The sequence below is a fragment of the Mobula birostris genome, chromosome 29 (genome assembly GCF_030028105.1).
Source record: "Mobula birostris isolate sMobBir1 chromosome 29, sMobBir1.hap1, whole genome shotgun sequence".
NCBI lineage: Eukaryota > Metazoa > Chordata > Chondrichthyes > Myliobatiformes > Myliobatidae > Mobula > Mobula birostris.
The window spans coordinates 16,368,131-16,393,203 of NC_092398.1; the positions used below are offsets into that span (position 1 = coordinate 16,368,131).

A 25,073-nucleotide genomic window follows, 5' to 3' on the forward strand; every position below is an offset into this window, starting at 1 on the left:
TTGGCTGCCAGTGACTAGTGGAGTTCCTCAGGGGTCAGTATTGGAGCTGCTATGTTTCACATTGTTTGTCAATGATTCAGATAATGAATTATGGCTTTCTGGCAAAGTTTGAGGATGATACAAAGATAGGTGGAGGGATAGGTAGTGCTGAGGAAGTATTGCGATTGCAACAGGACTTAGACGGATTGGAAGAATGGGCAAAAAGGTGGCAGATGGAATACAGTGTCGGGGAATGTATCATAATGTATTTTGGTAAAAGAAGCAATAGTGCAGACTATTATCTAAATGGGGGAAAACTCAAACATCAGAGGTGCAAAGGGACTTTGGAGTCCTTGTACAGGACTCCCAGAAGTTAAATTCACAGGATGAGTCTATGGAAAAGAAGGCAAATGCAATGTTGGCATTTATTTCAAGAGAAATAGAATATAAATACAAGGAGATAATGCTGAAGCTTTATAAGACACTAATGAGGCCTCACTTGGAGTATTGTCAACAGTTTTGAGCCCCTTATCGCAGAAAGGACATGTCATTGGAGAGAGTCCAGAGGAGATTCACAAGGATGATTCTGGGAATGAAGGGGATAACATATGAGGAACATTTGGCAGCTTTGGGCCTTTATTCACTGGAATTTAGAAAAATGCATGGGATCTCATTGAAACCCACCAAATGTTGAAAGGACCAGATAAGGTGGATGTGGAGAGGATGTTCCCTCTGGTGGGAGAATACAGAACTAGAGGGCACAGCCTCAAAATTGAGGGCAACCTTTCAGAACAGAAGTAAGAAAGAATTTTTTAAGCAAAGAGCGGTGAATCTGTGGAATGCTGTGGAACGAACTTTGAACCAATGGACACCACCTCACTTTTTAAATATATTATTTCTGTTTATTGGCACAATTTTAATCTATTCAATATATGTAATACTGTAATTGATTTAGATTATGAAAACATGTAGTCCCCTTTTATTGTCATTTAGTAATGCATGCATTAAGAAATGATATATTATTCCCTCTGGTGTTATATCACAAAACACAGGACAAACCAAGACTGAAAAAACTGACAAAACCACGTAATTATACATATAGTTACAAACAGTGTAACAATACCATAACTTGATGAAGAAAGTCCGTGAGCACAGTGAAGTTCAAAGTTTTTCAAATATCCCACAGCTCACGCAGACGGGAGAAGGAAAAAAACTCTCCCTGCCATGCTGACCACAATCAACCGAAAACTTCGAGGTCTGATCAGCTCTCCAACACCGAGTACTGAGCGGCATCTCTGCCGAACGATTCAACCTCCTTCTCGGTCGCCAAAAGCAGGTAAGGCCGGGGATTTTGAGGCCTACCCTCCGAAAGGTTCCCGACCACACAGTAACGACAGCAGCGGACGGGCGTTTCAGAAATTTCTCCAGATGTTCCTCTGTGATTTCACGTCCCTCTCCATCAAATCAGAATTGTCCACGGCCCCTATTTAAGAGATACAACATCATTTTTCACCGGAGAGCTGCGCACGCGCGGCGCGCTGCCATCTTCTCCTCCCGCCGAGTACTTATTTATTATTATTATTTGTTCTTTTTCTAATATATTATGTATTGCATTAGACTGCTGGTGCTAAGTTAACACATTTCATGACACATGCCGGTGATAATAAACCTGATTCTGACTCTGAGACTGACGTGGAGGCCAAATCCGTGGGTATATTTAAAGTGGAAGGTGATAGATTCCTGATTGGTCGGGGCATCAAGGGAGATGACGAGAGGGCAGATGTATGGGGTTGAATGGGATCCGGGATCAGCCATGATGAAATGGTGGAGCAGACCCGATGGGCTGAATGGCCTAGTTCTGCTCCTATGTCTTATGGTCTAAAAAAGTATGGCAACATGATCAGTAAACTCCCCCCACCGCACAAAAGGCAACAAGAACATCACCCCCTCCATACAAAACGTAACAAAAACATCAACTTCTAACTACCACTCCCCTGTACAAAGAACATTGACGCCACCCCCCCCCAAACCTCCCTCCCGCACAAAAATCAACGGGAAAGAACAACACACAATATGAAAACCATAAAACTGAAAAGATCCATAGTCCAAATCCATAATGCAGAAACTCGGTAACATCATCGAAAGTGGGAGACACCGCTCGATTGTGCAGGCCTGTCCCCTGGGCATGGTGAAAAGCCATACAGGCTCCTTCTCCGGCAGCAGAGGGATCCCATCAGAGATCAAAAGCTGGGTGGTTGGCGCTGAACCTTCACTTGCTTTCCACATTTGCTTCAATGTTGTGATCTTCCTTGACAATGGAAGCTTTAATCGGTGAAATGGAGTCAAACATTGGCTTGTGCTGTCTTATAGTTTCAACGTCTCCAGGCCTGTACTCTCTTCCTAGACAGCAAAACAGTCGATCCTCAAACTGTAAATTGCAGGCTCTAACAGATCTAAAAACACAAATGTAAAAAAGTGAAATAAATAGTTTCATGGTCTATCCGGAAGATGTTGACCAAGGGAGCATTATATGCAAGTGCCATCATGATGCAGGAAGGCATATCTGGGTCGGCAAGGCATCATTAAAAGTGTTTTCAAGCACTGGTTCCACGCCAGATGCTTCTGCGTTTCTCAGCAGCTACTTTAACACAGATAGCTCTGATAAACAATATCAACAGGCATTCCAGATTTGAAATGCTGATATCCAATCCACTTACAACTGGTATTATTACAGATGCTGGAAATATAAAGCAGCACATACAAAGTGCTAGGGAAACGCAGCAGCTCATTTAAGCAAAGGAATAAACAGTCTACACATATGGTGATAGTTCTCAGCCCAAAACATCGACCGTTTATTCCTCTCCATAGATGCTGCCTGACCCACTGAGTTCCTCCATCATTTTGCAGAATAAACCATTTTTCAGTCAATCTGTTTCCAAATAGTCCTGATCTTTCATTTGTAGCCACATACTCTGGTTTGATTCCTTCTTCCTCTTCCCTAAAGCTCGAGCCTCCAACTCTTTCTGGAGCCCAAAAGCCCTGAATCGTCTGGCTCCTCTTTGGTTTACGAACCTGCTCCGGTGAAGATTTACTGTCATTCTGCTCTCATATTTTTGAGAAGAGTTGTGAATTTGAATAACCCAGCTGTGTGAGGCACAACCTTTGAAATCAGTGAAAATGACCCAAAATGTGGGAAAAAGCAGGGCAGAAGTTTGGGGAGGAACCAACCATGACATTCTTCCTTGGCCCAGAGCCCTGAGGAACGAGGCATATTTGGGACCAATCCACAGTGAGCTCATCATCTTGGTCCATTTGCAGGAAGTCATTGAGGAAATTCAAAGAAACCTCTTCACCCACAGTTGTAACCTGTCATCACAAGGAGAGCAAGGGGTGAACAGCAGGGGTGGGTTTAAAAGCACTGATATTGAAGAAAACACAAGCAGGGTCCAGCTGGACTGAGCCACCTCTTTAATATAACCTGGATGCAAGCACCCGAGACACAGGATTTGAAAAAGAATTCACTTACTTGCATAGATCCATATCATTAATAACCAGTTTAATTTCAGGCTAACATCAGCAGAGCAGACTCTCCAAAGCTCAGTCCCGGGTGTGATGAGCAGCTGCAAGAACCGGAGAATCTAATGTTAACAATTAGTTGGGAACTTGCAACTGGATGCTGCTACCATGATGATTAAAATTTTAACATAAAGCTTATTTGAACTTCCTCCCTGATGTGAAGTTGCTGGTGTTTCAACAGGTGGGATGATTGAGTAAATTTCTTTGCACACTCAGGACAGAAGTGTGGCCTCTACTTACTATGAACTGCTTGGAGCCAAACATGCTGGAATAATTGAATGAAACCCTTCCCACACTCAGAACAGGTGTACAGCAGCTCCCCTGTGTGAACTCTGGTATTTCTGCGGATTGAATGCTTGGATGAATTCCTTCCCACACTCGGAGAAGGTGATTGGGCTCTCCCCAGTGCGAATTTGCTGGTGTGTCTGCAGGTGCAGTGGCCTAGCGATTCCCTTCAAAATGAGAACCAGTGAATGACATCTCACTGCTATCAACTCGATGGCCATTCATCAAGTCAAATCACAGATGTGTCCACATATTCCTGTTCTTGCTACGATTGATGTGTTGTCTTCTCAGGAATCTGCTTTATATTTAAGGAACAGTGGCATTCATGTGCTGTTGAACTGAGAGGCAAAGCAGGACTGACGTGCTGCTGTGTTTGAGATTCCCATAAACAAAATCCTTTGCTCTCTGTTTCGCTTTTATTCTATCTTTGAGTTCTCTCATCTTCCCTTTAGAATACTTCATCTTTGGGATGTATTTGTCCTGCACCTCCCAAATTACTCCCAGAAACTCCAGCCATTTGCTGTTCTGCTGTCATTCTTATCCAATCAACTTTGGCCAGCTTCTCTCTCATGTCTCTGTAATTCCCTTCACTCCACTGTAATAATGATACACCTGATTTGTGCTTCTCTCTCACAAACTGCAGGATAAATTCTAGAATATTGCAATCACTGCTTCTTAAGGATCCCTTTACCTGAAGCTCCCTAATCCAATCTGTTTCATTACAAACACCCAATCCAGAATTGCCTTTCACTGATCTGTTCTAATAAGCCATCATGCAGGCATTCAGCAAATTCCCTTCTTGGGGGTCCAGCACGATCCTGATTTTCCCAATCTACCTGTATCTTGAAATCCACCATGACTATCGCAACATTGCCCTTTTTAAATAACTGCAATCCCATTGTAAATTTCACCCCACATCCCAGCAACTGTTTTTAGTCTATCAGAGTCTTTTGACCCTTGTAGTTCCTTCACTCTCCCCACAAGGATTCGATAACTTCTGATCACGTGTCGCCTCTTGCTAAGGATTTCATCTTTACCAACAGAACCAACCTACCCACCTGCCTCCTTGACTTTCCTTTCAATACAATGTTTATTTATCCTTAGATGTTAAACTCCCAACTATGATTTTCTTTCAGCCATGACTCAGTGCTACATACCTCATGGATATCTTGTGACTGTCTTATGACCATGATGTCATGGTTTTTTTTTTGTTGGAGATCACATGATGCAATTTTCCCACCAATGTGAGGTCACATGATGATCTATTCTCAACAGGTATATAAAAGGGAGACCCTAGTGACGCAGTTTAGTTTTCCAGTTAGAACATCAGCCAGAGATTCTGTTCCGTTGTGTATTTGCTTTATGATACAGTTTCAATTTAAAACAGAGTTTTACTTTCTATTGTAAGGTACAATAGTGTTGGACTGGCAGTTTGCCCATTTCTGCCAGATTTGTTGATGTACCTTTTCAGTGGCGGTTTGCAGAATGGCCACATAACGGTTAATTTCCGGTTAAGGTTTTCGTTTGATTTTTTTTATTGTTTATCAATGTTTAATAAATGTGTGGTTTATTTTTATATAACCTGACTCGGTTGATATTCATTGTTGCCAGTTATGTAACATCAGTAATTCTCACAGTCATAACCGCCAATTTCCAAATGTATACAAGATAATTTAACTTATACCGTAAACTGAGTGCACTCAAACACAACACCTTCAGTTCTGTATTCATCACCCTTTTTCAGTTTGCACTTATGTAACACTTCCACTCATCCCACTGACTCCAGATTTATCCAGTCATCTGCCTATTCTTCCTCACAGGCCCACTACACACCTTGTCTTCTTGTATCCTGACTACACCATCTTCAACAGCATCACTCCGGTTCCCATTCCCCTGCCTATTAGTTTAAATCCTCCACAAGAACTCTAGCAAAATTGCCCGCAACAATATTGGTCTCCCATGAATTCAGCTGTAACCAATCCTTTTTGTACAGGACAGACCTTCCCCATAAGAGATGCCAATGGTTCAAAAATCCAAAAACCTGTTTGGTGCACTAATTCTTCAGCCAAATCATCCTACGCTTATCCTCATTGGCATGTGGCACAGGCAACAATCCAGGGGCAGCTTGAAGGGCTGAGAGGCCTGTTCCTGTTATTCAGCCTCCTCTAAGTGAAGATGAGGGTTTGGAGAGATTCAAACAACAGGAATTCTGCAGATGCTGGAAATTCAAGCAACACACATCAAAGTTGCTGGTGAACGCAGCAGGCCAGGCAGCATCTCCAGGAAGAGGTACAGTCGACGTTTCAGGCCGAGACCCTTCGTCAGTCACAGAGATGCTGTCTGGCCTGCTGTGTTCACCAGCAACTTTGATGTGTGTTGTTTGGAGAGATTGATGGGCAGAATGGCCTATCCCAAGGAAAGGCTGGCTGTGGAGGTAATTAAATGTGATACACTCATCCCTGGATTTCCTGAGTCACCCTGCACCCTGGATTTGCGAAGGAAGGCAAATGCAATGTCAGCATTCATTTCAAGTGGACCAGAATATTACAACAAGGATGTATTGCTGAGGCTTTATAAGACATTGGTTGGACTGCACCTGGAGCAACATGAGCTGTTTTGGCCCCTTGCCCAAGAAAAGATGTGTTGGCATTGGAGAGGGTCCAGAAGAGGTTTACAAAAATAATTCTGGGAATTAAAAGGTTAAAGTATAAGGAGCTTTTGATGGCTCTGGGTCTGTACTCGCTGAACTTTAGAATAATGTTGGGGGAGTTCATTGAAACCTATCAAATATTGAAAACTGAGAGAGTGAATCTGGAGAGAATGATTCCTATAATGGAGGAGCAGAGGGCACAGCCTCAGAATAGAGGGACATCTATTTAGAAAAGAGATGAGGGGCAAATTCTTCAGGCAGATGATGGTGAATCTGTGAATCTCGCATAATGTCAATAAGACCAAGGAACTAATTGTAGACTGCAGGAGAGGGATACCAGGGGTCCATCAGCCAGTAATCATTGGAGGATCAGAGGTGGAGAGCGTCAGTTACTTTCAATTTCTGGGTGTCACTATCTCAGAGGACCTGTCCTGGACCCATCATATAAATATCATTGTGAAGAAAGCACAACAGTGCCTCTACTTCCTTAGGAGCCTGCTGGGGTTGGGCATGTAATCAAAAACCTGGGCAAACCTCTATAGGTATCTGGTGGAAAGTGTGCTGACTGGCTGCATTACAGCCTAGTTTGCGAACATTCAGATTTAGATTTAGATTATGAGGACACGCAGTCCTCTTTTATTGTCATTTAGTAATGCATGCATTAAGAAATGATACAATTTGTTTCTCCAGAATGATATTATAGAAACACAAGACAAACTAAGACTAAAATAACTGACAAAAAACACATAATTATAAAATATAGTTACAACAGTGCAAAGCAATACCATAATTTGATGAAGAACAGACCATGGGCACATTAAAAAAAGTCTCAAAGTCTCTTGAAAGTCCCATCATCTCATGCAGACGGTTGAAGGGAGAAACTCTCCCTGCCATGAGCTTCCAGCACCGCAAACTTGCCAATGCAGTATCCTGGAAGCACCCCGACCACAGTCCGACTCTGAGTCCGTCCGAAAACTTCGAACCTCTGACCAGTGCCTTTGAGCAGAAAACCCTACAAATGGTAATGGATTCAGCCCAGTATATCACAGGTAAAGCCCTCGCAGCCATTGAGCACATCTACATGAAACATTACTATAGAAAAGCACCATCTATCATCAGATCCTCACCACCCAGGCCATGCTTTTTCCTCACCACTGCCATCAGGTAGAAAGTACAAGTGGCTCAGGACTCGCAACACCAGGTTCAAGAACAGTTACTGCCCCTTAACCATCAAGCTCTGAAACAAAAGGGGATAGCTACACCCATTTAAGGACTCTGTTATATTGTTACTTCATTCTGGTTATTTATTCCTATTTATTTATATCTGCATTTTCATAGTTTGTTTACAGTTTACAGTTACTGTTTTATAGATTTGCTATGAATGCCCTCAGAAAAGGAATCTCAGGGTTGTATGTGGTGACATGTATGTACTTTACTGCATGCATTTTACTTTGAACTTCAGAATCCATTACCACGGATGTTGATAGAGGCCAAATCTTTGTATAGATTTAAAGCATATCTTGATACGTTTTTGATGAGTCAGGGCATCAAAGGTTCGGGGGAGTAGGCAAGAGAATGGGGTTGAGAGGGATAATAAATCAGTGTGTTGGAATGGTAGAACAGACTCAAGGGGCTGAATGTTCTGTATGTCTGAGGCTCTCTATAGTAATAAATTTAAAATATGGTGGAATTGGTAGACAGTTGGTTTATGATATGCTAGAGCACACACACACGAAAATATTAACATCCTTAATCCAGTCAGTGTCCATGCAGGTACCAATGACAAAGGTATGAATTGAATAAATAAGTGAATTGACAAGGTAGGAAGAGTGTGTAATAGTTACCGCCCCCGTCTGTATGTGACTGAGTGGGTTCCCTCCCCGGGTTTTGTACTTGTCACAGTAAAGATGTCAGTTGAGATAAACGTATTTTTGCATGGACCGAATGCACACCACCTTGGTGTTTGGATTAGGATTGGAAATTAACGGCGAGATTGAAGAACTACAACGCTGGATGGAGCGCCCTAAAACCTGGGGAATAAGTGGAGGGACCCAGCAGTATGCCTCTCCCGCACACCCGAGCCGAGCTCCCGAAGACAGGACGCTGACCTGGAGGGAGAACCTGGGAACCAAGAATCGTGCCTTTCTAGGGCGAGTGTATTCAGTCTACAACAGCACAGGGGACAGAGTGGAGAGCATCATCCACCTCTCTCGTGGCCCAAACCGGAGAACCTAAGGTTGACCGCAGCCATGGGAGGAAGGACAACAAGGCAGGCACCACCGACACAGCTGGAGCAAGAGGAAGACTAACGGGCCTCAGTAATTCACACCGAAGCTCTCCAGATACAATGGTGCCAGCCGCCTGGAGCTTTACCTGGCGCAAGTCAAACTTACCTTTCGGCACAACGGGTGGAGCACCACAGAGACAGCGGTGCGCCTTGCACTGGCACTGGAGCCCAGGCTTGTGTCGCCGAGGCAGAGGAAGAAACTGACCAGGAGGAGCCCACGAGACTGGTCCGATCAGCGCTGCGCCTGGCTTTTCCCGCCGCGTGCCACGGTGCGATCTCTGCTACCGACGTGGCGAGGCCAGGCCACTTGGCCCGGTACTGTCCCGCACCGGCGTATCCATCGGGAAACACCAAGGGGAGGGCACCACCCGAGATATCGAATCTCTCCGTTGTCGCCTCTCCGGGTGGGCCGCTTGGATAAAGAGCATGACTTGGACTGAGTAGAGGGCATCAGCTGCCGTGCGTTGGTGGACATGGGGTCATCCATCACCATCATCCGTCCTAGTGTCCTCCTCAATACAGTCCAGCCATCCCCGCCTGGTTGGACAACGACGGCGGTCCAGCTGACTGGTGACTGTGAGGCGATGAGAGGGAAGAGATGACTGCGCATCGCAGTGGGTGAAAAGATAGTGGAGCACGAGATGGCCTTGACCTGCTGGCCCTTGTGGGTGTGCCAGAGCAACACCCACCTCGACGCTGAAGCCGTGGCTCTCCGGCAGGGCGGCTCCAGGAAGCGGACCAGGCGGGCGCTGCATCGATCACCACGGTCTTACAGTGGCCCTCCGCAGTGCAGCGCACCCCAGAGTTCAAAGCAACACAGCGGAACCAGGGGCAAGCGGTGGTGGCTGCGCTTCAGGTGGCAGCCATCGGCGAGGTAGACCTCTCCACTATTGACCAGCAGTGACCAATTCTATGCTGTCCCATGTGAGGGGGGTGGCTGAGCGTGCGACAGCTTCCGGATTGGGCAGAGATCTCCGCCATGGATTCAGGGACTCTCAGTGGGGCAGGCTGGATATATGTTACAGGTTGCTGTTCCAGCCATAGCAGTTTTCCGACAACGGCAGACATCTCTTGCAGCGGATGGTCCCCCGACAGCTCCACGCCATGGTGCTGCGGTCGAGGCACAGGCTGGTGGGAGCCGGCCATTTCGGGGTCGCAAGGACGTTGGGCAAGCTGCGCCAATGCAGCAATACCTGGTGGGGGTCATTATGGAGCTGCTGCCCCACCCGGAAGAAAGCGCTATTCTCCAAACTTGGAAGCCGTTGGAAACGACCGGGAGAGGTACTGGACCTTATCTCCGATGTGATATACCGGGTGCGGTTGCCTGAGAGACGAAAGGCAGTCGTGCTACATGGGGAGCGGCTGGCACCGTATCGGCTCTCGGCTACCACCGACCCAGTGAGGCTGAAGGAAGGAAGTGACACTGCGGTACCCTGCCTCTCGCCTCATCAAATAATGCCTCCAGTCAGTTGGGAGGGTGGGGAGGGGCTACAGACACCCACAACGCCTCAGATGGCGGCGTTGACCACCACCAGGACTTTTGGATTTTGTTGTTGACTCTGAGGTTACTGAGGACAGTTGACCCCTCAGGTGAGGGGCAATGTGGCGCTTTGGAGGGCGGAAATTCAGAAATCAGTGGTGCAAAAGGACTGGGGAATTCTCATACAGGATTCCTAAAGTTTAACTTGCAAGTCGAATCGGTGGCAAGGAAGGGCAATGAAATGTTAACATTCACTTCAAGAGGATTAAAATATAAAAGCAAGGATGCAATATTGAGGCATAAAAAGGCATTGGTCAGACTGTACTTGGAGTATTGTGAGCAGTTTTGGGCCCTTATCTGAGAAAGGGTGTGATGGCATTGGAGAGAGTCCAGAAGAGCTTCGAGAGAATTATCAAGGGAAAGAAAGGGTTAACGTATGAGGAACATTTGATGGCTCTGGGCCTGTACTCACTGGAATTTCGAAGAATGATGGAGGATCTAATTGAAACCCACTGAAGCTTAAAAGGCCGAGATTGGGTGGACATAGAGAGGATGTTTCTTATAGTGGGGGAATCTTAGACCAGCGGGCACAGCCTCAGAATATGAGGAAGTCCCTTTAGAATAGAAATGAAGATGAAATTCTTTAGTGAGAAGGTGGTGACTCTGTGGAATTTGTTACCACAAAGGCTATGGAGGCAAAGTTATTGGGTATATTTAAAGTGAAGATTGATAGGTTCTCGATTAGTAATGGCATCAAAGATTATGGGGAGAAGGCAGGAGAATGAGGTTGAGAAGGCTAATATATCAGCCATGACGGAATGGCTGAGCAGATGCGATGGGCGAAATGGCCTAATTCTGCTCCTATGTCCTATGGTCTTAAGATGGTGTGCTGACAAAACAGAGTGCAGACACTGAACCAAAGCTTTGAGAGGCGAGCTTCCCTTTGTGCAACCTTTCTGAGTGTGGAAGTTCAGTAAGGCAACAGTAAAGATGATAAGCTGACACAGTGTGCAGACATAGTTACATTGGAAACCGGAAGGATACATTATCCTTGCGGATATATTTGCTGGAGCTGTTAGGGAGAGCTTAAACTAATTTGGCAGGAGGATGGGAACCGGATGAAAGGACTGAGGATAGGGTTGCTGGGTTACAAGCAGAGGCAGTGAGTAGTGAAACTCTCAGGAAGGTCAGGCAGATCATTGGGCTAAATTGCAGTCAGTTTAATGTTGCACTGCAAAAGGGAGAGAACATTGAAGAAGTTGTTGGATACAAGACTGAAGGCTTTTTATCTAAATGCATGCAGTATACAGAATGAATCTGATGATCTTGTAATGCAGTTAGCGATTGGCGTTATGGGCATTACTCAGTCGTGGTTGAATGAAGGTTGTGGGAGGAGCTTAACATCCAAAAATATACATTGTATCAAAAGGACAGACAAGTTTGCATATCCGTGATAAGATATGACACAGGGTCAGAAGGTGTAGAATCATTGTGGGTAGAGTTAAGAAACTGCAGGTGATGGGAGTTATATACAGGTTTCTGAAAAGTAGCAAAGATACAGCTTTTTGAATGTTCACTTTACGAAACCTCGCTGTTATGAAAGACTTACATTAGTTACCTGTTTTCGCTATCGGAAGGTGTTTTCACTGTTACGAAAAAAGGCAGCGCGCCGCGCGCCCCAGCAGCCAAGCTCCTCCCCCGGAACTGCATTCTGGCCGGCATTGCTTAAATACATGCCTATAAGCAGCCATCAGCAAGATGAGTTCTAAGGTATCGGAAAAGCCTACAAGAGCTCGTAAGGGTGCTACACTTAACGTAAAAGTAAACATAATTAAGCGTACCGATCGTGGTGAACGAAGCAAGGACAAAGTGAGTTTGGCTTGTGGAAGCTGACGAAGATGATGTTGAAGAGGTTTTGGCATCCCATGACCAAGAACAGATAGATGAAGAGCTGATGCAACTGGAAGAGGAAAGGATAATAACCGAAACCGAATGCAGTAGCGAACGGACCGAAAGTGAAGTCGTCCAGGAACTGAACGTGAAGCAACAGCTTGAGATGATAGAAAAATGCGCGAGGATAAGCAGTCAAGCATACCGTTGTTTTTCAAGCCTTCCACATCAGCCACAGCAGATGATGAACCTCGACCTTCGACATCGAGGCAGGCAGACATAGAAGAAGATGACCTGCCTGCCCGAGACTCCATAGTATTACATTAGTCTTCTTGTACAGCACCACCATACAGACTCCAGAAGGTAGAGTGTTCCTATGAAACGGTTCGTAAGCCGGAATGTCGTAAAGTGAAGAAGCAATTACCATTTATTTATATGGGAAAAATTTGTGCGCGTTTGCAGACCCACAAAAATAACTTACCAAAATCATACCAAATAACACATAAAACCTAAAATAAAAATAACAGTAACATATAGTAAAAGCAGGAATGATATGATAAATACACAGCCTGTATAAAGTAGAAATACTTTTCTACAATCATTGCCGCACTGTTCTCCATAGTGAAAATCTCACGGAAGCGCTCTCGGCAGAAACACTCTCTCCAGCTTCACTCTGGGAAACATAACAGTCTGCCTATTTAGCACCAGCATCCAAATTCCAGAGATTATATCAGACAGTCTCCTACTAAAGCGCCACCATACAGACTCCATAGTATTACATCAGTCTTCTTGTACAGCACCATCATACAGACTCCAGAGAATTACATCAAACAGTCTCTATACAACGCCAGTATACAAACTCCAGAGAATTACATCAGTCTCCCTATACAGCACAACCATGCGACCTCCAGAGAATTATATCAAACGGTTTCTGAAGACAGTGATGGCACCCGAACTCCGGAGAATTACAGCCAACAATGGACGGTCCTCTGAGACAGCTATCATATCTGAACTCCAGGCGACTGGCCAGTGGCTAATGTACCTCTGCTTAAGAAGGGAACAGGGGAACTTCCTGGGAACTGCAAGCCGCTGAGTCTCAGTTGTAGGGAAACTGCTGGAGAAAATTCTTAGAGATAGGGTATATAAGCACTTGGCCCAACTAGGGTGAGCCAGCATGGATTTGCCACATAGCAGATCGTGCCTTACCAACTTGATTGTTTTTTTTTGACAAGAGGACGAGAGATTGATGAAGGTAGGGCAGTGATTGTTGTCTGCATGGATTTTAGTACAGCATTTGACAAAGTGCTTTATGGGAGGCTAATACAGAAGATGCATGAATTCTGTGGCAAATTAGCTGTTTGAATTCAGTACTGGCTGGCGAGAAGAAAACAAAGGGTAGTGGTTGAAGGGACTTATTTAAGCTACAGGTCCGTAATTAATGGAGTTCTGCTGGGATCTGTGCTGTTTGTGGCGTATATAGCTGACAAATGAAAATGTAGCTGGGTGGGTTGGTAAATTTGTGGATGACACCAAGACTGATGTAGTTCTGGATAGAGTAGAAAACTGGCAAAAAATACAATACTTTATACTTTATTGTCGCCAAACAATTGATACTAGAACGTACAATCATCACAGCGATATTTGATTCTGCACTTCCCACTCCCTGGATTACAAATTGATAGTAAGTATAAAATTTAGATTAATTGCAGATATGGGCTGAGAAATGGCATATGGAGTTTAACCCAGATAAATGTGAGATGTTGTGATAGTAGATATGTGTGAAATGAAAGAGATGTGGTTGAGGCTGAGTACCAGCAGGATCTGTGGAAGACTAAACAGTTAATGTTTTGGGCTAAGACCCTTCTTTTTGAAGTTGAACCTGTGCTCTCGACCAGGATCTTGAAATTTTGTTTAGGCACCGAATATTCTGTCTTTGTCTTGGATTATTCCAAGCTCTAGATCCTGCTGACTATTTCAATTGATGGATTTTATAAGTTTAGATCTAAGATTCTTTTAGAAGTCAGGAATGAGGCATAAAACATGTTGCTTCACGATTGTTTTATTAAGAGATGATAGAACAGGAACAGATCAGTGACAGGGGCCTACGACTTGAAGAAGCAAGAGAAACTAAAGATGGCACCTTGTATAACACAGCTACTTTCATACACAAATAAAAATTTCCATTCAAATCTATGATAACAATAATCTAATAAGAAAGTACTTAGTCAATATTGCAGTACAAATTAAGCAATGAGGAAATACTTACTTATTAAATGAAGTGCAAGTAAGTCCCAGAATTGTAATTTGTACAGGCATATTAAACTATTATGTATACAAAGGCTACTGAAAATACAAGCAGATAACTAATTGTAAAACTGCAAAGAAAATGACAATTAAACAGTCAGATCCAACAGAATCAGCACATGCACACTCAATTCACAGTGATAGTACATTCTAAAACTCAGATTTCTGGGTAAGAATAATGTCTTGAAAGTATTTACAAGCATCGCCTCCTCTATGCCAAATGTCAGCAATCAAGTCGATATTTTTATGAGAACTCATTAGCCAGTTTAACATAGCAAGCTCCCATAAGCAATATACTCAATGTCAACATAGTGTATCAACAGTTAAAGTCAACCTAATGTTTTTCCTCTGTCAATTAGCTTCCAAATGTTGCTATCCTGCCATTTGTTGCCACACCCCTGCTCTGGTTCCTTGTTCCTCATCACGTGTTCTTAACCCTACCACGGTCCAGAGCCCCAAACTCCATTCTCTGCTGACCTGTCTCTGGTTTCTGACCATGTTCCAGTGAACTATTGGACCCCATTCTGCTTTCAGACTTTAGAGGACAGTGTGTATTCTAACAACCCAGCTGTTGGAAAAAGCCCTTTAGAAGCAGTGAAAGTGGCCTATATCGTTGAAATGAACAGGGAAGAAGGACATTATCTACCAATGTCATTCTTCCTCGCCCAGATATTCAAAGGATGAAGAACAAGCCAGACATGACTGCAGCCAATTCGTCTCCTTCAATCTGCAGAAAGTCATGCAGGAAATTCAAGGGAAACCTCTTTACCCACAGAATGGTGACTGTTTGGAACCCATCTCCATAGGGAGAGCCAGAGGTGAACGGCAGGGATGGATTTAAAGGACTGTTACGGAACAGAAACTCGGGCAGGGATCAGCTGGGCTCAGTGGACTCCCTACTGTACACTGGGTGTATTGTGGGTTCACTTAAGTACCTGAGACAGAGTTTAAAATAGAACTGATTTATTCGTCACAGACCCAGAATAGTAAACTCCAGTCATATTAGTGAACATCGGCGGAAGAAACTCCTCCCAGGCTCAGTGACCAGGGTGCAGAACTGGGTGTGATGAGCAGCAGCAATAATTGCAGAGTTTGACACCAACAATCACTTTTGAACTTGCCTCTGGATTCAGCAATCTCAGTGGTTAAATATCCAACATGCAGCCCATTTAAACTTTCTCCCCAGTGTGAACTGAACAGTGTGTCACAATGTGAGATGACCGAGTGAATCACTTTCCACACTCAGAACTGGTGAATGGTCTCTCCCCAGTGTGAACTCGCTGATGTCTCAGTAAGCTGAAATGGCTGAGTGAATCCCTTCCCACAGTCTGACAGATAAACAGTTTCTCCCCAGTGTGAGCTGACTGGTGTGCCAGTAGATTAGTTGATCCAGTGGCGCCCTTCCCACACTCTGAGTAGGTGAAATGTCTCTCTCCAGTGTAAACTTGCTGGTGTCTGTGGAGGTTGCATGATTGTGTAAACCCCTCCCATACAGAGAACAGGTGAGTGGCCTCTCTCCCAGTGTGAACTCACTGGTGTTTCTGCAGGCTACATGACTGAGTGAATCCCTTCTCACAGTCAGAGCTGGTGAACGGCCTCTCTCCCAGTGTGAACTCGCTGGTGTCTCTGTAGACTGAAAGACCGAGTGAATTCCTTCCCACACACTGAACACATGAATGGCCTCTCCCCAGTGTGAACTCGCTGATGTACCTTCAGTTGAGATAACCGGGTGAATCCCTTCCCACAGTCTGAGCAGGTAAATGGCTTCTCCCCAGTGTGAATTCGCTGATGTACCTTCAGTTGAGATGACCGAGTGAATCCCTTCCCACAGTCTGAGCAGGTAAACGGCCTCTCCCCAGTGTGAACTCGCTGGTGTCCTAATAGTTGAGATGACTGAGTAAATCCCTTTCCACAGTCTGAGCAGGTGAATGGCCTCTCCACATTATGGACTCGCTGGTGTGTTTGTAGGTGGGATAACTTAGTGAATCCCTTCCCACAGTCTGAGCAGATGAACGGTCTCTCTCCAGTGTGAAGTCGCCGATGTTCCTTCAGGTGAAATGACCGAGTGAATCCTTTCCCACAGTCTGAGCAGGTGAACGGTGTCTCCCCAGTGTGAAGTGACTGATGCGCCAGTAGGTCAGATAACCGAGTAAATCCCTTCCCACACATGGAACACACGAATGGCCTCTCCCCAGTGTGAACAGATTGGTGTCTCTGTAAGCTGAATGATCGAGTGAATCCCTTCCCACAGTGTGAACATGTAAATGGCATCTCCCCAGTGTGAACTGACTGGTGTTCCAATAGTTGAGATGACCGAGGAAATCCCTTCCCACAGTCTGAACAGATGAACGGCCGCTCCCCAGTGTGAACTGGCTGATGTTCCTTCAGTTGAGATAACCGAGTAAATGCCTTGCCACAGTCTGAGCAGATGAACGGCCTCTCCCCAGTGTGAACTCGCTGATGTTCCTTCATTTGAGATGACCGACGAAACCTCTTCCCACAGTCTGAGCAGGTGAACGGCCTCTCCCCAGTGTGAACTCGCTGATGTTCCTTCAGTTGAGATGACCGAGTAAAGCTCATTCCGCAGTCTGAGCAGGTGAACGGCCTCTCCCCAGTGTGAATTCGCTGATGTTCCTTCAGGTCAGATGACCGAGTAAATCCCTTCCCACAGTCTAAGCAGGTAAGAGACATCTCCCCAATGTGAACTGACCGGTGTGCCAGTAGGTCAGATGACTGATTGAATCCCTTCCCAGTCTGAGCAGGTAAATGGCCTCACTGTTGTGTCTGGGGATCGGCTGCATGAGAGAATCCTTTCCCTCACTGAGAGCAGGTGAATGATATCTCCTTGCTTTCAATTCTCTGACAATTTGTGAAGTCAGATGTCAGACGTAGTGAATCCCTCACACAGTCAATGCAGTTGAAGAACTGATCTCTAATGAACCAATGCTGTTGAGTTCTCAGCATCCCAGTTCCAGTGGATTACACCGAGTTACAGATGAAAATTCTATTTCAGACACAAAACCTATTTCCAGCTGGAATGAAATGCTTCTTCATCTCCTAGAATCAAAAACAGATATATTGGTGTTACAAAGGAAATATCTGGTCACTCCTTAAATATTTAGACACGAGACAGCAAATCTGACGTGCTGTTTTGTTTTATATGCCCATACACAAATTCTTTGTCATTTCTAATCTGTAAAAAGATTGACAAGAGACATCAATGGGTGAAGGACAACATTTCAGAGGAACACTAACAACACGCTGGGGGAAGTCAGCAGGTTGGGCAGCATCCGTGGAAACGATCAGTCAATGTTTCGGGCTGGAACCCTTCATCAGGACTGAAGAGGGAAGGGGCAGAAGGTCTGAGCTGTTAAGGAACAGCTCCTTAACAGCTCAGAGCACCTAGATCGCCCATCAAATTGTCTAACAGTCCTCCTCTCTGTATGAGAATGGACATTCTTGCCCATCACTGTCTGTGACTTGGTTCAGTGTGTCTCCATTAGTATCATTTCAAGTTCTGCTCATGTCTCACAGCACTACAAAGAACACATATCACATGGCTGAGCCTGGAGACTTTCTAATTACTCTGACCCCCACCACACCAGGTGATTGACAGTGGGGAATACCAATGAATATGAAGAGGAGGGCACTAAGATTTCTCATTGGAGTGTGGCACCTGTGTGATGTGGAAGCTACAGGTCACTTGCTACCCAGGACAAAAGTGTTTGATATCATTATGTACCCAGAGAGAATGGTACAAAACAGATTCTCATGGGTAGAAAGGTCCAGAACACAAGGAGATAGAACGAAGGTGATTTTCTCAAGAACTAAAGGCGGTGGAAGGATTTTGTTCTGTTTTTCCATGCAGCTCTAACTGGTATTTTTTACTGGTAGCTTCTCCATCCGTGATGAACTCAGAAGTATATTTTTGTTCCTTTTTTTTCTTTCTTTTTCAATCTTTTTTATTAGTTTCATAATAATGAACATAACATGGTAATGGGAATACATTGTTATAATTAGCATAAGTAATTATAAAGCCAGATGACATTTAAATGATAAAACTCCTAATCATATAGGATACAGATGAGCAATATAAAACAAAGAAAAATATCTAGAAATAATCATAAGGAGAAAAAAAAACTATAATTCTCCCCCCCCCGCAAAAAAAACTAATCTAAACAGAATTAATCAACTAAACTAAAAAAGACATGGGCTGTTATGTAACATCATAAAAAAAGAGGAAACCTTAGTGTCGACGACTCCTTTCCTCTCAACCAATATTACAAAGAAATAAAATAAGTTTGGAAAGGGATTGTTCCAAGTTCCTAATCCGTGGATTTAGACAGATGGAGCCTGACAGTGTCTGGGAGATCCATCCACTCCCATTGCCCCGTCTATCCTTCCAAGCACGCCCTATGGCAGGGAAAGCACTGGAAGTGTCACCCATGGCTGCCTTTATACCCAGAAACCTCCGCAAATGAGAGACACATCTATTCGTCATGCTTCCAACGATCCATATGCGCCACAGAAATAGCATTGGTACCTTCACTCAACAGCAGAAAGCTGCTGGGGCCCGGGTACAGATTGTGGGGCTGAGATCCCGCCTTTGCGGAACCACGGTGTGTCCTAAACTCGGAGCAATTGTCCCTCAATGAAGATGCAGACACCGATGACGCTGATGAAACCCCAACCTGAGTAAGTCTGGAGATGCTGGATATCCAAAGCAACACCAGAAGGCCATAAGATAGAGGAGCAGAATTAGGCCATTTAGCCCATTGTCTGCTCCAACATTTCACCACGAATAATCCATTTTCCCTCTCAGTCCCAATCTCCCGCCTTCTCCCCATATCGAGCTTGCAAGCACCATTTGTACTGGTAGCTACTTCTACACTCTGACGGCCATCTCAGTGAAGAAGTTTCCCTTCATGGTCTGCTTAATCTTTTCATCTTTTCATCTTCAACCCATGACCTCTGGTTGTAGTCCCACACAACCTTACCCTACCTCAATGGATAAAAGAAACACTCACAACACGCTGGAGGAACTCAGCAGGTCGGGCAGCATCAGTGGAAACAATGAGTCAACGTTTCGGGCCGGAACCCTTCGTCTGGACTGAGGGAAGGGGCAGAGGCCCTATAAAGAAGGTGGGGAGAGGGTGGGAAGGAGAAGGCTGGTAGGTTCCAGGTGAAAAACCAGTAAGGGGAAAGACAAAGGGGTGGGGGATGGGGAGCAGGGAGCTGATAGGCAGGAAAGGTGAAGAAGGAATAGGGGAGAACATACTGGGTAGTAGAAGGAGGCGGAACCATGAGGGAGGTGATAGGCAGCTGGGGGAGGGGGCAGAGTGAAATAAGGATAGAGGAAGGGAGGGGGAGGGAATTACCAGAAGTTGGAGAATTCTATGTTCATACCAAGGAGCTGGAGACTACCTAGACGGTATATGAGGTGTTACTCCTCCAACCTGAGTTTAGCCTCATCATGGCAGTAGAGGAGGCCATGTATGGACATATCTGAATGGGAATGGGAAGAAGGGTTGAAGTGGGTGGCTACTCGGAGATCCTGTCTGTTGTGGCAGATGGAGCGGAGGTGCTTAACAAAGTGGTCCCCCAATCTGTGTCGGGTTTCACCGATGTAGAGGAGGCTGCACCAGGAGCACCGGATGCAATAGATGACCCCAACAGACTCACAAGTGAAGTGTTGCCTCACCTGGAAGGACTGTTTGGGGCCCTGAATGGTGGCAAGAGAGGAGGTGTAGGGACAGGTGTAGCACTTACGCTTACAGGGATAAGTGCCGGATGGGAGATCCGTGGGGAGGGACGTGTGGATAAAACCAGCTTGTATTTACCCTATCTATACCCCTCATAATTTTGTATAGCTCTATCAAATCTCCTTTCTGTGTTCTATATTCTAAGGAAATCTATTCAATTTTTGCTTATAAATCAGGTCCTCTGGACCCAGCATCATCCTTCTAAACTTTCTCTGTACTATTTCAACCTTATTTACATCTTTTCTGTAGGTCTGTGTATTCAGGCATCCAAGTATTCAGATATCCGGTCCCTTAGAACACTTTCCCACTTCTGATGTCAGGCTCACCGGCCTATAATTTCCTTTTAGAGCCTTTCTTAAACATCAAAAAAAATTGGCTGTCCTCCACTCCTCTGGTACCTCATCTGTCGCTAAGGATGATTTAAGCATCTCTGCTAGGGCCCCAGCAATTTCTGCATTTGCCTTCTGCAGGGTCTGAGGGATCACCTTGTCAGGCCCTGGGGGTTTATCCACCCTAATTTGCCTCAAGACAGCAAACACCTCCTCCTCTGTAACCTGTACCGGGTCCATGAAGTTGATGCCACTTTGCCTCCCTTCTATACACTCTGTGTCCATCTGCTGAGTAAATACAGATGCAAAAAGTGCATTCATGATCAGTCCCTCTCTTTTGCGTCCATGCATGGATTACTATTCTGATCTCGCAGAGGAACAACTTTATCCCTTGCAGTCCTTTTGTTCTTAACATACCTGTAGAATTCCTTAGGATTCTCCTTCACCTTGTCTACTAAGGCAACCTCATACTTTCTTTTAGCCCTGATTTCGTAAGTGTTCTCTTGCATTTTATTACACTCCATAAACACTTAATTTCTTTCAACCTGCCTATGCACCTCCTTTTTATTTTCCAAAATAGGGCCTCAATATCTCTTGAAAATCAACATCTCATCGGGACATACTGATTAAAGAAACTTCCCTGAACACACTTGACAAACTCTATCCCAGCTAGTCCTTTTACAGTATGGGAGTCCCAGACAATATGTGGAAAGTTAAAATGATTTACTGGAACAACCCTGTGTTTCTTCCAACAGTCTGCAATCTCTCTACAAAGTTGTTCCTCTAAATTCCTCAAACTGTTGGGTGGTCTGTAATATAGCCCCACTAATGTGGTCGTACATTTCTTATTACTCCGTTCCACCCAGATCGCCTCAGTAGACGAGTTCACTAGTCTGTCCTGACTGAGCACCGCCAGAACATTTTTCCTGACTAGTAACACCACCCTTCCTCCTTTAATCACTCCCACTGTCGTGTCTAAAACATCAGAGCCCCTGAATATTGACATGGTAGACCAGCCCCTCCTGCTACCAAGCCTCACTAATGGCTACAATATCAAAATTCTAGGTGTTGATCCATGCCCTGAGTTCATCTGCTTTTCCTGCAATTCTCCTTGCACTGAACTAAACACAGCTCAGCTCATTAGTCAGATCATGCTCAACCTTTTGATTCTTGACTTTGTCTGAGGTCTTAACAACATGTCTCCACAACCTCTCTGCTAACTATTCCGGTACTCTGCTTCCCACCCCCCTGCAACTTCAGGGAGAAATCAGGAAGGCTAAACAGGGACATGAGGTTGGTCTGCTGATAAGGTAGAAGAGAATTCCAAGGGCTTCTTTAGATATAGAAGAAGAAGAAAGCTCTTAACTCTGAGTGGAGTCATCGGGACGCCGTCATGACGGCATTTTTTTTAGCAGGACTTTCTTATTTTTACGAGGCCGAGTTGCTAGCTTGACGCTCAACCCAGCATGGATGGAAAATGTGCAAGGGACACGGCTGGATTCGAACTCGGGAGCCTTCGCTCCGAAGTCTGGCGCTGATGCCACTAGATATATCAAAGGCTAAAGGACGGCAAGCGCTAGAATTGGTCCTTTTGAAGATCAGCGTGGAGATCTACCCACAGAACCAGAAGAGAAGGGAGAGATCTTAAGGGAGTTGTTTGTATTTGTATTTACCTGAGAGAAATACACAGGATCTATAGACCTGACTGAGGCTTAAGAGTAGTGAGGTGCTGGAACTTACCCCAATTACAGAAAAGGTGGTGCTTGCTGTCTTGAGGCAAATTAAGCAGAAAAATTCCCAAGGCCTGCAAAGTGTCCCCTCCACCTTACAGAAGTCTAGTCCAGAAATTGCACGGGGCTTAACAGAGACGCTTAAAATGCCTGTACCACAGTTGAGGTGCCAGAGGACTGGAGGACAGCAACTGTTCCATTGTTTAGGAAAGGTTCTAAGAATAAACCCGGAAATTACACGCCAGTGAGCCTGACATCAGTTGTGAGTAAATTATTGGAAAGTATTCTTTGGGATAGAACATAAAAGTATTTGGACAGACATAATCCCAATTAGGAATAGTTAACATAGATAAACCCTACCAAGTACATTGCTAACTAACGTTATATAGACTTTGAATTGGTATGAGGAAGGTTGATGTTGGAAAGGCGGTGGACGTTGTGTAAATGGCCATTAGCAAGGCCTATGACAGCATGTGAAGCCAGTCCTGAATGTTAAATGGCATAGCATTCAGGATGAAATTGTGGGAGTAGATGGTTGTCTGTCTAACTGGAGGTCTGTTACACTGGTGCACCACAGGGATTGGTGCTTGGTCCATTCTTGTTTATTACCTATATCGATGATTTAGATGATAATGTGGATCAGGATGACAATAAAATCTGGGACGTAGTGGACAGCGAGGAAGGGTATCGAAGCTTGAAACGTGATCTGGACCAACTGGCAAAATGACAGAAGGAATTTTAATGCAGCCAAGTGTGAATAGTTTGGATAGCTACATGCATGAGAGGGGTATGGTCCGGGTGCGGGTAAATGGGGGAAAAAAAACAGATCGATACAAACTAGATGGGTTAACGGCCTGATTCTGTGCTGAATTCTGACTCTCACCTTGTCCACGCCCCCAATCCACGGTCCTGAACTTTCCATCCAAGTGAAGCGGTGATTCAGTCGCACTTTTTCCAGTCTAGTCCGCTGTAATCGGTGATCACACCGTGGTCTCCTCGGCACTGGAGAAACCAAACGCAGATTGGTCCGTCACCCTCATCTTCACTGTTATTGTCAGTGCAGCAGCCATCAATCTGCTTAAGCGGGTGGATCAAAAATGAGGGAGGGGGTATAGTGAATGGTGCCTCCTCCACTGTGACACTGAGGACCGAGACCACGCTGAGGAAGAGAATCTCATCCGTCCGGGAACATCGGAGCCGCTGGTCTCCATATTAATCTGTCCAGCGGTATTGCGCGTGCGCGGCCTGCTCGGTAAGGGAGTTCAAAGGTCAAATGTTTAAGTGCAATTTAATATCACCACAAACAAGCCCACGGTTAGTTTTCCCTCGGGCATACTTAGCAGTAAACGGCGAGAATGCGAGGCACCTTCAAACGCTTCCACGACAAAATCTGCAGGTGCCGGAAATCCAAGCAACACACACAAAATGCTGGAGGAGTTCGGCAGGCCAGACAACATCAATGGAAAAGTATACAGCCGACGTTTCGGACCAAGACCCTGACCAAGAAACGTCGACTGTTTACTCTTCCTCCAGCATTTTGCGTCTGTTGCTTCAAACGCTTCCGGCCGTTTCGGGAGTCTCGGGTCCCACGGCGGAGCTCCGGGCTGGGACCAAGGAGGGAGGCATAGACCCCATGGCGGAGCTCCGGGCTGGGACCAAGGAGGGAGGGGCTTGCGCACGGTGGATCTGTGGCGGTGAGATCAGCCCAGGCGCCTCCCGACCACCTCCTACCGGAACACCCGCTCTTACCGGCACCTACACCTGCAACTACCTCCCACCACTTCCCCCTCCTACCACTGTACCACAAGACATAAGAGCAGAATTAGGCAATGCGGCCCGGGACAACATAAAGACCCGCATCGTCCCCAGATATTTGCAGCTGGCCATCTGCAACGACGAGGCGCTCCAACAAGCTCCTGGGAGGGGTGACCATCGCTCAGAGCGGGGTGCTACCCAATATCCAGGCCGTGCTATTGCCCAAGAAACCGGCGGATCCACCAACTCTAAGGGCAGATAAATCTGCAAAGTAATTGGTCATCGATCAGCGATACAAAGGCTCTTTTCAGAGCCACTTACAATTTCTGTGGAAAGGATGAGTTGGGGCGAGTTCTAGAGAGTGCATTCAGTGTACCTGGAGCAGACAAGGCCATCCGGCCACGTCTTGATCTTCCTTGAAATAAATTGGCTTTCATCTGTGCATATTGCGGCCCCCCTGAATGCCTTTATTCTTTCGCATCCGGTATTTTACACAAAAGACGAAATTCTCCTGGGCTCGCCCCGGTACTTCCAAGAGCAATGCAGAATGGTGCAGACAACTGGCAATTTCACCAATAAACAGGTGACAAAAAGAAATTATCCAGACTAACCTCAATCCCCAGAATATGTAAATCCTGCCAAGATAATTATTATGTCCATTAGTCCAAAACAAATGCAGATGCGTGAACAGGATTTCACGACAGAGAGTCTCCACTCATTTACCATAAAGACCGTGTGTGAATTCATCACTTATGAAGAGATTATTTGGTTTTAATCTTCACTTCCCATTTCCAATGGTTCACAGAACGGAATAGTATTAGTCAATTATGTACAACGCAGACTGAAGACGGGTTACCACTTATAAAATACAATCGGAGCAGTGACGGTCGTGTTAATTCGTTGAAAAGATCCTGAGTGAACCTATTCTGATCTCTAGTTGAAATACGATTCAGACTTTTATAACACTGGGATGTTGCAAATAGTAAATCGCATCTACAACAATTAAATCACTTCAGTAACAGCAAGCATCTTCATCTCTATCCGCT

The 25,073-nt window shown here is 45.2% G+C and overlaps 1 protein-coding gene across 3 annotated transcripts in view; it reads right to left on the reverse strand.

Moving 5' to 3' along the window:
• Window positions 1-2,132: 2,132 nt before the first annotated feature.
• Window positions 2,133-25,073, reverse strand: part of LOC140189846 (uncharacterized) — a 36,605-nt gene continuing 13,664 nt past the window's right edge. Inside the window, exons 1-4 of one of the 3 annotated variants that reach the window (XM_072246157.1) lie at window positions 23,156-23,491; window positions 16,246-17,508; window positions 3,506-3,599; window positions 2,133-2,432 (exon numbers count right to left, since the gene is read on the reverse strand). In XM_072246157.1, coding sequence (XP_072102258.1) covers window positions 2,380-2,432; window positions 3,506-3,599; window positions 16,246-17,142 — 1,044 coding nt within the window. In that variant the 5' untranslated portion in view covers window positions 17,143-17,508; window positions 23,156-23,491 and the 3' untranslated portion in view covers window positions 2,133-2,379. Of the gene's footprint in view, window positions 2,433-3,505; window positions 3,600-14,198; window positions 17,509-23,155; window positions 23,492-25,073 lie in introns of those variants that run through there. The other 2 variants (XM_072246154.1, XM_072246155.1) reach the window with 2 other exon arrangements.